Source organism: Asparagus officinalis, chromosome 9 (assembly GCF_001876935.1).
Source record: "Asparagus officinalis chromosome 9, Aspof.V1, whole genome shotgun sequence".
NCBI lineage: Eukaryota > Viridiplantae > Streptophyta > Magnoliopsida > Asparagales > Asparagaceae > Asparagus > Asparagus officinalis.
Window position 1 is genome coordinate 25236844 of NC_033802.1, and position 14492 is coordinate 25251335.

The 14492-nt window shown below is 38.5% G+C and overlaps 1 protein-coding gene across 1 annotated transcript in view; it reads right to left on the reverse strand.

The window, feature by feature from the left end:
• The window catches only part of LOC109824401 (GDSL esterase/lipase At3g26430-like), a 19229-nt gene extending 14640 nt beyond the window's left edge, over positions 1 to 4589 (reverse strand). The window contains exons 1-2 of the mRNA XM_020390992.1: positions 4283 to 4589; positions 1630 to 1839 (exon numbers count right to left, since the gene is read on the reverse strand). Of these exons, the coding sequence (XP_020246581.1) occupies positions 1630 to 1839; positions 4283 to 4517 (445 nt within the window). The 5' untranslated portion in view covers positions 4518 to 4589. The remainder of the gene's footprint in view (positions 1 to 1629; positions 1840 to 4282) is intronic.

Below are 14492 nucleotides of genomic sequence, written 5' to 3' on the forward strand. Positions count from 1 at the left end.
TCGACCTGACCGAGACATCTATGGGTGTCATGGCCATGGCCGAGACATCTATGGGTGTCTTGGCCATGGCCGAGACACCCCTGGGTGTCTCGCCGAGGCCTGGAACGTAGTTCTGCGCATCTTGTTCGTTTCAGTCATATTTTCGTCGTCCGAACTCAGAATCGTCCGATTCAAGATGCGTCGGAAAGCTGTCGAGAAGATCTACAAGATCTTATAATTGAATCATCTGTGGAGTGGACGGGACACGGGGGGTGTTTCATCTTTCGTAAGTGACGTGGAGCTCTCGATCAGTTCGTGTTTCCGTTATTCCGAAGTTCCATTGCTTCGCATGGTTCGTTGACTCACTTCATGCGCTTGTTAATGTCGATTAAGTTTCTGTGACTCGGATAGTAACGTTCATCGTCTTCTCTATGCCTCGAGCTGCGTGTGATAGCCCGTCGGCAATTTTAGACGCCTACAACACTTTGCTACCCTAATGTTTATACATTTTCTAACTTTCATACATTAAAGATTCTAAAGTTTTTTGTTTTTACTTTGGTGCTCCAATGTTTTAACATTTTTTTAACTCTAATACCCTCACGTTTAAGAAAAAGTTAAATGTATGAAAGAGTAAAAAAAACTTTGGGTATCAAAGTTAACAAGATATAAACTTTTTCTCAACAAAAGTGTTAAGAAAAAACTTAGAGGTTTTAAAATTAAAAATATGTGAACCTTAGGGTATCTATTGCTGAAAACATTTGATATTAAAGTTAAAAGGTGTAAAGTTTAGATTACCAAACTGTAAATAATCTTTTTTTAGCTAGATGAGTTTTAAGAGAGAAATCATAACTAAGAGTTATTTTCATCACTAAAGGACCACATTGTAAGACCCCTTAGAATTTGAGAGACTAGTAAGCAATTATTGAGATTTAAGGGACTAATATGGAATTATTGAAGTTGTTGGGAACTAAATTTTGAAAATATTTCTACGTAAAACAAATGAGACTTTATTTTATTTATTTTCTTATCTGGCTACCAAGTCAGTAGTACAAATGCTTTAGCTAATATTTCTTCTAAATAAAAATGAGCTTTTTTTTTTGCTTTCTCCACACTAATATGCTTAAAAAATTATCTTTATCTACAATACAACTACCAAAGTCATTAGAAATATCCTAATGATTAAATCATTATTTTTTAAAATTTTCTGCATTAATTTATCTATGATAAAAACCCAAAAAATATTTTTGTTGACAAACTAATTTTTTTTAACCATATGCTTAAACCATTTTTTTGTTCATTCACACTTATTTACTTATATTGCAAATCCTAAAAACATTTTTATCCACAAATTAAGAAAGAATTTTCTAAGCAAAGTACTTAACCATTATTTTTCAATTTCATCACACAAATGCTGCGATAACGCGCGGATCAATTTTGCTTGTTTGACCTAATTTTAAAATGACACAAACTCCCTTCATGAGAAAAACACTCAAGAACTATGCAATAAAATGTTTAGAATCATTTTTGTGCAAGTTGAACGCATCAAGGTGCAGAGGAATCATGTATGAGATAGTTTTGTGAAAGTTTGTACACGATTCACCCTTAACTAGCCTATCTTAAAGTTGTCTTTCCTATTCTAAAAGCACATACCTTGTTTGTAGACTAATAGAGATCTGGATTTGAACTGAGAGAACTGCCACGTCTGCACATCAAGTGAGAAGGGACTGAAACCACTCTGAAATAAAGTTGTGTTTTGTCGTCTGATAGTTGATCCTGCTGTTGCAAAGTTGGCTCCATGAGAGAAATTAGCCCCAATGGAGTTCAGATAAGCACTCAAATATGGCAGGCCGACGCCGTTGGCTTCAGAATCGGAAAGAAAATGACAGCAAACACTTCCTTAGAATGGTGATTTTTACTCAAAATCATGTGAATGGAAGACTGGAAAGAATGATATTTATCAGAGAGGAATAAACTGGCTGTATAAAATTATTCGTTTGAATCTACATCTAATTTACGGATTGGGATCCTCTACTAATGAGGAGCTTTCTAATTTTTTTTAATGGAATCTTGGCATTTTATTTATCAATCAAAGGTCAAGATATTCATCCTTATCTCCCCTACTTTTGCTCATGACTCCTCATGAGCAAAAGTAGGGAGAGGATAAGGATGAGATCTTGGCATTTGATTGATAAATCAAAGGCTAAGATCTCTTTATTAGTATCAATCAAAGGCTAAGATCTCTTTATTAGTAGATATTAGTAGAGAATCCATTAGTAAAGGATCTCAATCCCTAAGGGGCTGTTTAGATTGATTTTTTAGATAGGTAAAAGGGGAGAAAGCTACCAAAAATGTCAGCTTTTTGGCAGCTTTCCCCCAAAATCACCTTTTATGGAGGTGATTTTGGGGAAAAGCTGCCAAAAAGCTGACATTTTTGACAGCGTTCCTCTCTTTTACCTATTCAAAAAATCAATCCAAACAGCCCCTAATTTACTACTTGAATGTCGGTTTGGGTAAACTTTAGAAAACTTTCTTAGATTTTTTTGGCGTGCTTGCAAAAAATATGATTAACTTTAGAGCTTTGGGAATGCATATTTGGGGTGCTTTGCAAAAAATATGATTAACTTTAGAGCTTTGGGAATGCATATTTGGGGTGCTTTGCAAAAAATATGATTAACTTTAGAGCTTTGGGAATGCATATTTGGGGTGCTTTGCAAAAAATATGATTAACTTTAAAGCTTTGGGAATGCATCCCTGAACTTAAGTTCCTAGAAAACCTGCTGAGCTTTTAAAAAGTTCCACCTGGCACCCGATCTTTGAATTTTTAAGAAAATTTAGTTTCACAGTTTGTGGAAGGAAAGAGAATACACAGGAAAAATGAGGAAATCAGCTAGGAAGGGACTTTAAAATTTACGGTTTTACGAATAGAGGAATGTTACTTTAAATGGTGTGTTTGGGAGTTTATTTAGGGAAGGGAAAGAAGGGGAAAATTTCCTCTTCCTTCCCTTCCCCTCCATTACACCCCAATTTGAGGTGTAAGAATTTGGTCCAAATTTCTCCTCCATTCCCCTCCTCTACCCTCCAAAATGAAACTCCCAAACAGGGTTAAAATGAAATTTCTCTTCTCTTCCCCCTCTCTACCCTCCATCCAAACAGGCTAAGTGTAGAACTTTAGTAGGTAAAACTTTTCGAAAATTTGAGATGGTTCTAAAAATAGTTTTTCCCCCTAGAAATTACTCCTAAAATAGGGTCATTCCACATAAAGCACTTTTTATTGTCAATTAATATGTCATCTTTAAAGTGTTTTTTATTGCAATCAATCACCTTGACCCACTTTTCAGTTAAATTTTTTCTTAATTGACTCTCCAAATCTCAATTAAAGATCATTTCTCTATTATACTTAGTATTTGACAGCTAACCATTATAACAAAACTGAAAATTTCTTATTGGGAAGTTAGTCCAAGCAGGTAATTTTCGTGGTGGTTTTATTTCTGATATTTCTTTTCTATTTCTCCAATGCTGAAAAGTTTACTTGTTTGTCATATTGCCACCTATTACAATAAATAAATCAATCAATTAAAGTTCAATGGTTTTTTTGGTAAATATCAAAAACCCCTAATTTTGGACAATTATCGTGAAACCCTTTTTAACTTCCAAAATATCACAAAATAGTGATTATCACCAAACCCCCATTTGACTTTCAGATTTTATAAAAAAAAACTCCTTTTAACTTTCAGATTTTATCAGAAAGCCCCCTAAATTTAAGAGAGTTTTCTGATAAAATCTCAAAGATAAGGAGGGTCTTTTGTAACCCCTAAATTTAAGGAGGGCTCTCTGATATTGTGAAAGTTAAGGAGGTTTTTGTGATAATTATCTAAAATTAAGGGTTTTTTAATGATATTTAGCTTTTTTTTCTTTTATTTTCTTCTCCTTTTTCTTTGTTTTTAGGGATAACATCCAGTCCTAGTCTTAATCTCCCTAGCCTACCTACACAATTGATGTTTTTGGCTCGTTCTACTTCTACTTATAGTTTATTATTATTATTTTTAGAGACATCAGTAAAGTTATAGTAACACGTTATCGAGTGATTCATTTCTTAGAACTTCATAGAAATGTACGTATTATTTTGGATCAATAAGAAACAAGTTCTTGATATGAATATTATAGCATAAAATATTATTTTTCTTAATGTGCCAATTGTTGATGCACAAATTGTCTAGTCAACAAGATCTACAAAATAATCAAGCATTTTCTTATATGAATGCGTGCAATGTAAGTTGCATGCGGCAAAGTGAGTTCTACTCACCTATGAAGTCAATGATGAGGCGGCCGTCCGAGTATCTCCCTGCCGGTTTTCCAAAGAATGTCTCACCGTTGGGCGGTGGTGCTGGGCCGAACGCTGAAGACAGACCGCCAGTATCCGAATTAGAATCCCCAAAGTTGAACACCGCTGGAAAATTGCACGCAGAAGAAGATGAAGCTTTCAATCCCCATAACAGTAATATACCAATGTTTAGCGTTAGAGTGATGGAAATAGCCATTTTTGAGAGAAATTGGCAAAAGAACGAAGGGGGAGCAGCATAAATAGAGGATCCTTTTGGTCAAGCTAAAGGTGAAAGGGATGACGACGAGGGTGATGCTTAGGCTGTGGCGTTTTGCAATTGATTTCACGTGCTAGAACCGCCTTTGAGGTTGGGTCCATTACCTTTGCTAATGCTTCTCCTTTTGGACCCGGGCCGTTTATTTTGCGGATTGATTGCGTCCGTGTTCCCTTTGGGTTCAGCCTATGTTTGGCTGCATGTGCTGTAGACCACCGAAACAGACCCTTTTGTTCTTTTGTCCACCTTATTCATGACTTGAGAAATTCGATTGTTAGGTTAGGTGAGATCGTGATGCCATCTTTTCATTCTATAATTTTTTTTCTCTTGTTTCTTTTAGCTTGCAAGCTCTTTTGATTTTAGGATCTCTTTAATGCAAAAAAGTGGGCCTCTACACGTAAAGTATTCCACACAGTTTCGGTTTTGAGAATGAGAGATGATGAAGCGTTTTTAGAGCTAACTAGGCGTTTTTTTTAATTCAGTTGTAATGTAACTAATGTTTTATTATTTTAGAATTATGTGTTCTTATTTATCATGGAATACAGATTAAAAAAAGGTCCGTTAAATAGTAATTATTTACGATTGAACAAGTGGTCTCATTGGTATCGAATCCTATTGAATAGGTAAAGAATCACTAACGCCTCGTTTGGTACGTGGGAATGAGTGGGAATGGAATGCAATTCTAACTTTTTATTCATGTGTATCAAACACGATGTATTTTTAGGCGCTAGAATTGATATTCCCACTTCTTATCAATTCACACTTTATATGGGAATTGTAGTTCCCAACCGTTTTAACAAGGAATTGATATTCCCACTTAAGTGAGAATAAAATAATCAAATAATTTTCCGATTATACCCTCCTTAAAATTAGATACGAATAAATATAAATTCTCATATGAAAAATTATTTCGATAGAAATAATATCATTACCTGCTCGTACAAATATACAAATAGATGTAAAATATTTAAATACTATTCTTTGTTCGATTTGTCCTAGTTCCATCGTGTCTGCAGCTGTTTGTGGAAAAATTGAAGAAGAAATGAGAATAAAGTTATGTATTTATCTCCCTAAGTGACTTAGGAAAAGAATAAATACAATCTCTTGTTTGCGGTGAAAGTTGATTTCATTATATGGGAACTCATTACAATCGTTTATCGACTTACAAGTTCAAAAGAGTGAGCCTTTTTATAAGACTTCTCTTACACAAATAAAATAAAAAAAAGATTACAACTCTCTCTTAAAACAAACGCAGTGGACGTTTATCACCTACTGCTTACGTGGGATCTTTGCCTGTGCTGGGGACGCGTTAGTCCGTGGACTGCCGCTGATCATATCCGATTGACAGAAGATTGATTAAAGCTCTTACTTCACAAAGGAAGTAATCGTTGAAGTGATAATCTCGACCAAGCGAGATTACGACTCTTCTCGAGATCAAAAAAATGTTTGATCCGGAGGAATGGGGGAACGAGGCTTCAGATACTTCGAATTGCTCCTTCTTTATGTCGGGATTCGCCAAGATCTGTTAGTCCTCTCTGAAATTCGTGGATCACTCTTCAAACCGGCAGCACCTTGCCCAAAATTTCAGATCCCCATAGATGAGCCCCTAGGCTTTTATTGCAGCGTTTTCTTATAAGAACTGATGATTTGACGTTATCTGCAGACAATAATTGTTTAACCACTTTTAGGGATAGCTTCAAAGTAGTTGGGGAGGCTCTGGAACGAAAGAATCCCAAAACCTATCAAAATACGCATTTCTAACGTTTCTGGGCGCGAGCCACCATCTAGTGGCTCGGCAGCCACAATTTGGTAGCTCGCGGCCGTGCGAGCTGTAGGCATTCAAAAATACCAAAATTCGAAATGTGAAAAGGAGGGTCAGGAAAACGAAACCCTTCTCAATCAAAGACGAGGTTCGTTGTTTAGTGAAGATCAACCTCGAGAACGAGAGTCGCCACGTAGTAAAGCTCAATGTCAAAAGACAAAGTTCTTTAATGAATGAAACAAAGCTACGAGACTCGGAGCTCGTCATTGGATACAAGGTTCGAGGCTCACTAGTGGATACAGGGTTCGGAGCTCGTCATTCGATACGAGGTTCGAAGTTTACTAGTGGATACGAGACTCGGAGCTCGTCATTGGACATGAGGTTTGAGGTTCTCTAGTGGATGCGGAGTTCGAAGTTCGTCATTGGACACAAGGTTCGAAGCTCATTACCAGACGTAAAGCTCATTAGTGAAGATGAGGCTCGTCAAAAGGAAACTTACAAAACTTGCTACGTAGTTGGACTCAGCTGTCGAAGATGAAGTTCATTAGTAAAAACGAGATTCGTCAGACGAAGTCAGTGAAGACAAAATTCATCAGAAGAAACTGGTCTACTACAAAGTTTGCTTAGTAAGACGAACCTCGTTGTATATCGAGGCTCGTCTTACTTGACGAACCCCGTTTTAATTAAAGACGAGGCTCGTCATTCGCGTGAGATTTATCTGTAACGGCTCCAAAGACTTAGTCAGTCACGTGGGCTAATCTTCAGGAGCACATTACGACATGCACTAATTTGGAGGAGATAGTTACGCCCTCTACCCGTGATTATAGCACGTCAGTTACGTGCTTAAAACCCTGTAAATAGCCATCGACGGCTACGGGGATAGTGGATTGATTGGAGATTTTAGACTTGGACTTCAAGAAGCATCAGAGATCAAAGTTTTTACGCACGGATCTGGAGTTCGAACATCAATTCCATCCGGCCAACGAACATCAGAAGCTCAAGCAACCTTGATCTGATCGTCAACAGGAGGAAAGCTCGACTCAAGCATCGGGGGAAGCATCCTTTCGCTACCAAGAACTAATGTTAAACAAAAGAGAAGCTGAATTAATCTTCTCTTCCTCTGTAATCGAGAGATTGTGAGTGATTGTAAGAGAAGCTGAATTAATCTTCTCTTCCTCTGTAATCGAGAGATTGTGAGTGATTGTAAGGGTTTCGTACCAAGTGATCGAACCTAATTTTCTTAAAACAAGAGAATCAATCAATCCTTAAATTTTTCGATCCTACATACGATGGCGACCACAGTGAGAGCAGCTATTCTTTCCGACGAGATGGTGGTGACGCAATCAGACAAGATTACAGTAGGAACGGACGTCGAGACTTTGGTCATTGAATTTGACCAGTCTAAATATGAGGAGTATCTCTCCTCTGGTAAGTCTAGTCCCACGAAGGCACGTAAGTGTCGTCGAGTCTTGTATCAGACCTCAGACCAAGTGGCTTCTGATGATTCAACTCGAGTCAGTCTCGAGGAAAAGTCCAAGCCCCTCAAAGAGGAGGCTCCAGAAACTAGTTGTCAGGCTAAGAAATGAGTTGTCAAGCAACCTAGCCGAACTTCGGCTTCTACTAGCCAAATTATAGCTTTTGAAAATGAACCTCGTCCAGCTTCGGTTGAGGCAAAGGTTCTTACTGGTTCACTGTCGAGACGCACTCGACAACGTCAGCGTCAGAATCAAGCTCGCCATAGAGCTCGAACTTTGGTCTCGCTAGACAGTTTTCATTATCGACTGAGGGTTGATCAACATAAAGTCAACAAGTCTGACGATGGTTAGGTGAATGAGGAATGTCCGAAAGACGGACCTCATCCTCGTACCCGAGTAGCCCCAGATAACAAACATCATCCTCAAAAAGAGGTTCAACAGTTTCAACAAGCAGTTCATACCGATGTTCGTAAAGAAAACGAACCTCATGATAAGAGCCAACTGAGAAGGCACAAGCGTCGAGCTCGTTCTACCAACGAATGTCGTCATATGAATGATGGAGTTCGTCAGTCTACCCAAGTTCGTCAACCTCTATCATTCAGAGGGTCTCACTTGGGTAAAGCCAAGATGACAGAGTCAACTGGGGGTTGTCCAGCTGGTGACCTTCGGGATTATCTCACGCACAAGCGCAGCATGAACCAAATGCAATCTCATTACTGCTGTGAGAAACTTATTTCTACAGTACTTTCCCAATGTTGATGTGGGGAGTCAACTCATAAGCCTTAAGTATTCGAACGGTTAACTGAACCGCCGATGGTCTCATCATCAAGAAGAAGACTCTTTCGCCCTAAGAAACAAGCGTCCAAGAATTGCCACATTGAAGTGACGATCAACATGGTCAGCAAGGGTAAAAGCAAAGCCTCAGCTGAAACTTCTGAGTCATCTGATTTTGAAAGATCCTCCGGATTATGAGAGGCACTCATTGAAAGCCAGGGTGTTTACCAACACACTCATTCTTGTACTGGAGCAATGATCCCAAAAAATTACCGCAAACTAGCGGGTATATCCTATGATGTCGATGAAGAACCTGAAAATTCTGTCATTGCCACTTTTCAACCCTCCAATACAGACCAAAGCGAGCAAGAAAGTGCTCACATGGTAGGAAAAGAGGAAGAGCTATCGCGACAGCTGGAAGAGCAACAATCAACCATTCGTCAACAGCAGGAGTCCATCAGATGCCTGGAAGCAATGGTGGAAAGACTCCGTGAGGAGAAAGAAAAGAAGAAGAAGAAGAAGGTTCATTCCCATGCCTCGGGATCTAGGCAAAGACGACCTTCACCCGTCGATGAAGACCAAAATGGCAATGATGAAGACGATGATGAGGAAAAGGTTGTGAAGATTCATTCTGAATCGTTCGAAGCTGAAACTAATCCTCATACGAAAGTACGGGATCAAAAGTGGGATGATTTCCAGAAGCAGCTTGACGCACTGAAGCTTCAAGGAAACTTCAAAGAGTTGGGGGTGTCAAGACCATATCCAAGTGAATGGGATATGATCCCATATCCTCCGAAATTCAAACCGCTTAACTTAGTACAATTTAATGGCAAGGGTTCTCCTACCCAACACATTTATTACTTCCAAGCGCAGACCGGTCATATAGTGGGTAATGACCCTATTATGACTCGATTATTCATTAGCACCTTGAAGGGGGTGGCTTTTGAGTGGTTTCGCAGACTTTGTTGGCCTTCTTGTTTTGATGATGTTTAACAAACAATTTACTTCTAATGTTGTTTGTCTAGTGTTTGTGTTTTTATATTTATTCTAGGCAAACAACATGTTGGAGGATGGATGGAATCGAGCCTCAACGATCATATCTAATAGAGGTTGGCGGATATTGTGGAGCGAAGCCTATGCCATTCAAGTTAAAGATTCAAGTTCAAGCTTCATCCGCGAGATTACCAAGTCAAGCTATTGAAGATCAAGATCAAGCTTGGGTATATTTAGTTTAGGTTTATATTATGTGTGTTAGTACTTTAGCTCAATATTATATACACACACATTATATTGGTTTTTATGTATATATATATAGTTATATATATACATATTTTCGTTTTGTTTTTGTATATATATAGTTATATATATACATATATGTTTTGGTTTTATATACATATTTTCGTTTTGTTTTTGTATATATATAGTTATATATATACATATATGTTTTGGTTTGATAGTTTTCAAGTTTTATTTTCAAGTTTTACTATGAAACAATTAAATATAATTAGAAAACATATTTTTGTTTCATACTTACATGCAGATATATGATTTTATCAATATCAATTTTATTCAGTTCAATGAAATCATATTTTAGTGCATTATATGTGTATTTTGATAAAATACTATATTTATTATTTATAGACTTTATAACAATAGTATACATCTTTTATTAAGTCTATTTAAATCATTTTGTATTGTTTCAAAACATGGTTTAGCTAAAATGTCAAAACTCAAATGTTCACATTTTCATGTTTTGAATTATTTTGCAAAATGATGATATTTTACTTTTGGAAAGTCCTTTTAGAAAACCAGTTTTTGTAGTATGTGTATTATCATGTCTATAATCATTTTCTAAAGTTTCATAATTTTTGGAATTTATTTGATATTTTTAAACAGTGTTTTAAAATCAGCAAACTGTTTTCAAACCAGTTTTTATTTAGTATCTGTTTGCGGTCGACCGCCACGGTCGACCGCCGCTGAGTTCAAAAACTATGTATGCATTTTGTTGGGCGGTCGACCGTGGTGGTCGATCATATGTAGACCAGGTAGTTTCAGCGTCGACCGCCACGTCGACCGTCAGCCTTCCAGAACTGTTTTTCTACTTTTTGTTCTTCGCGGTCGACTGCCACGGTCGACCGCCGATTTGACCGTTGGACTCCAACGGCTATTTTCTGAGCTGTTTTTCTGGGGGCTTTGTTGTCTTTTTAGTGGGGTTTTTGCTGAAGTTTTGAGTGGTTATAAATACCCCATTGCCTTCAGCTCTCTATCTAACAATGAGAGAGTTTTAAAACAAGTTTAAGAAAGTTTTAACAAGGGTTTATGTTTTGTTTAAGTGTGTTTATAAGCTTTTAATCATTTGAGTGTTTTGGTTTTGTGAATCAATTCCACAAGAGCTTGAGGAGATTATCTATTGAAGTTTGAGCTTCTAACTATTCTCCCTCCAACTCTTGATCTATTGAGAAGTTTTCTAAACTCTATTTCTAGCTCTTTTATATATTTGATTATCATTGTTATTAAGCTAGAACTACATTGAGTTTAGTTTTGATTTATATCTCTTTGTTCACACACAACCTTTTGAGCTTATTGTATTTACATTCATAGTATAATTTGGGGTTGTGGGTTTGTGACTAAGAGTTGTGCTTAATTGAGTTCTCACCTTGTTTAGAGAACAATTATTTGATTTATATTGTGCTTATTGTGAGATCACTTTGTAATACACTTGTACACCGAGAGAAGTGTGTGACGAGAGTCGGGGATCGTCCTAAGAGGAGTGGCGTCGATTGACGAACCTAGGGAGAGGTTGTAACTGTTAGACCCTAGAGGGGGGGTGATTAGGGTCTTATGCTAATCTAATCCGATTTAAATGCCAATTAAAATTTATTAACAAGTTATCCTAGCAAGTATGAAATATAACAACTATATAAGCTAGGATAAGCAATATGAACAATAAGATATATCCTAACTATGAACTAGATAGTGGATCATATAAATAATGAGCTAAAGACAATGGCGACAAGAAATATAAACACAAGATAAAGTGCGCCAAAGCAAACTCAAACACACGATATGATCACAGAGTTCGGACCTTCCGTCCTACGTCTCCGCTCCCCACTTCCGGGGAGAAACCCACTATCACAACCGGGTTTTCTACGCTCACCCGAATAACGTTTACACCTCACAGTGTCGGTTTTCAACGCTCACCGAACAACGTTCACTCCTCACACTCGGTTTTCTAGTTCACCGAAAACTTCACAACACACTCGGTTTTCTAGCTCACCGAAAACCTTACACCACTCACAATGTAACAAATATAAATTTGTTCTCTACAATAGATGAGAACACAATTAAGCACAACTCAATGTTATAATCTCTCACAACCTTAATATACTATGTATGCAAATACAATAAGCTCAAGTGGGTGTGTGTAACAATGAGATAATATAATCAAATCTAAACTCAATATAAAAACTAGCTTTAAAGAATGATAATCAAATAACTAAGCAAATGTAAAGCTAGATAGAGTTTAGAAAACTTCTCCAATAGATGACAAGATGGAGAGATGGAGATTGGAGCCCAAACAAGAAGATGATCTCCTCCACTTGTGAAAATAATCTTTAAACCAAACAAACACTAAAACACACTTAAACCCTTGTTTAAAACTTCTTTAAACTTGTTTAAAACATTTCTTGAGTGCCCTTAGAAGTATGATGACATGGAGTATATATAGGCTCATGAAACAAGCCCAAAATCCCAAGAAAACCAAGCAAAAAGATAAAAAAATGGATATATCAAAATCAGGAAAATATAGCCGTTATGCTACAGTAACCACGTCCAGAGAATTTGGCGGTCGACCGCGGGTACTGTAACACTGTGTTTCAGTTTTGTAAAATCAATTAAAAATAGTAAAATAGCTCCAAAAACTATGAAATTTTGTGGGACGGTTATAGACATGTAGAATAACATGTTAGAGAAAGAATTTCTGAAAAATCATTTCCCAGTTGAGAGAAATAAATGTTTGAATACAGATTTACAGTTTCTAAAAAACTGCTGACATACACGATTTTGTAAAATCAATTGGGCATAGTAAATCAACTCCAAAAATAGTAAAATTTTGAGGGAAGTTTCTAAACATGTAGATAAACATGTCAAAGAAATAATTTCTTGAATACCACTGTTCGCGGGAAAAATCGTGTCTTTCTTCATTATTGATTCCATTGCCATCTTAAATAACAACTTTTTGGGTTACAAAGATCCGGTCTTTTTATAAGATCCGGTTACAATGAAAATCAAAGAAAAATAAACAAAGATTACAACTTTCTCCTTTTATGTCGAACAAATCACGAGCTCCTGTTTTGCGGTCGCTCGCTTGTGTGGGTTCTTTACCTGCGTCGGGGTTTATCCGTGGACCACCGCGAGATCTAGATCCGAACAGATCTAAGCAGTACGACGGGTATTATTCCATGAAGGAAATAATAGCCGGGGAGGATTGATTCACCAAGGAAACAATCGTCCAAGTCTCGGGATCTAAGATCAAGCTTAGATCCGGAGTACGTCTGCGTAGATCTGAGATCCGGCCCTCTCGAACACCTGCCTTATTTGGCGTTGACGGTCGCCGAGCACCAGATCTGAATGAGCAAGTCCTCGAAGTCCCAAAGTTGAGATCTTTTTTAGATCTGAGTCTCCAATCCAGCAGGGCTTCGCCTCTCTCCAAATTTTCCAACCTTTGAAAATGAACAAACCTTGGCCTATTTATAGGCTCTCTTTACTGTGCCCGCGCACGGAATAGTGTCGGCCACCTATAGGTGGCCGGCACTGGTGGCCGGCCACCTCAAGGTGGCTCGGCTCATGCCGAGCCACCAAGAGGTGGCTCGGCCGGCCACCTTGGTGGCTCGGCCACCGAGCCACCTCTTGGTGGCTCGGTGGTGGCCGAGCCACCTTGGTGGCCGCCGAGCCACCAAGGAGGTGGCTCGGCCTCCGAGCCACCATTTGGTGGCTCGGAGGTGGCCGAGCCACCCCAAGGTGGCTCGGCCACCGAGCCACCTAGGTGGCTCGGCCGAGCCACCACTTGGTGGCTCGGCCACCGAGCCACCTTGGTGGCTCGGTGAGCCGCCTCGGGTGTTTGGTTTTCTGCTGTTTTCCACCTTTGGGTTCTGTCCGTGATTCGGTTGATCCAGACTCTGATTCGTTGATCTGATTTGGCAGTAAATCGATTCCTAGTTTGGTAGTAAGTCGGATTCCTGATTTGGCAGTAAATCCACTTCTGAGTTCGAGTCCGAAACCGATCTTGATTCGGTCGTGATTCATCCGAGTCCGCTCTTGTTTGAATGACTCGTTGATTCCCCGAACTGTTGGCTTGATCCCACGCGCGAATGGATGTATTCCGTTGCTTGCGTGCGATTCGTCAACCTCGTCGCCTCGTTGGTTCGTCGGTTTGTGCCGAGCTATGCTAAGGGACCTATAAGCAATTTTATACGCCTACAGATACCCCCTCCAAAGTATTTCAGCCTCGTTCTTTTATAGAAGAGTCTGGAATACTTTGGATATGATTGTCCCAACCTTCAGTCGGTATAACGGGACTTTGGAATGGCTTCTGTTCTTGATTCCTTCAATCTTCCAGGTCCTTCAGGCTATTCGGTGCTTTGTCGAATATCTGAAAGGGTTTCGGTGCTGCATTTATTGTCTGACCGTTGTCGGAATTTTGAATTTGAAGTCGGTTCCTAATTTTCTGATCTTTAGCTGACCATCGATTGTCGGCGTTGAGTTCTTATTCGCGACGCGTCGTCCGGCGTGGTGTTGTTGAGTTATCCTTAAGAACATTTATAAAAATATTCACCAGGAACTTCTCAACCAAAAATAGGGAATAGTTTATACTCATATACCTTATCGGAGTATTAAGAAGCAGTTTAT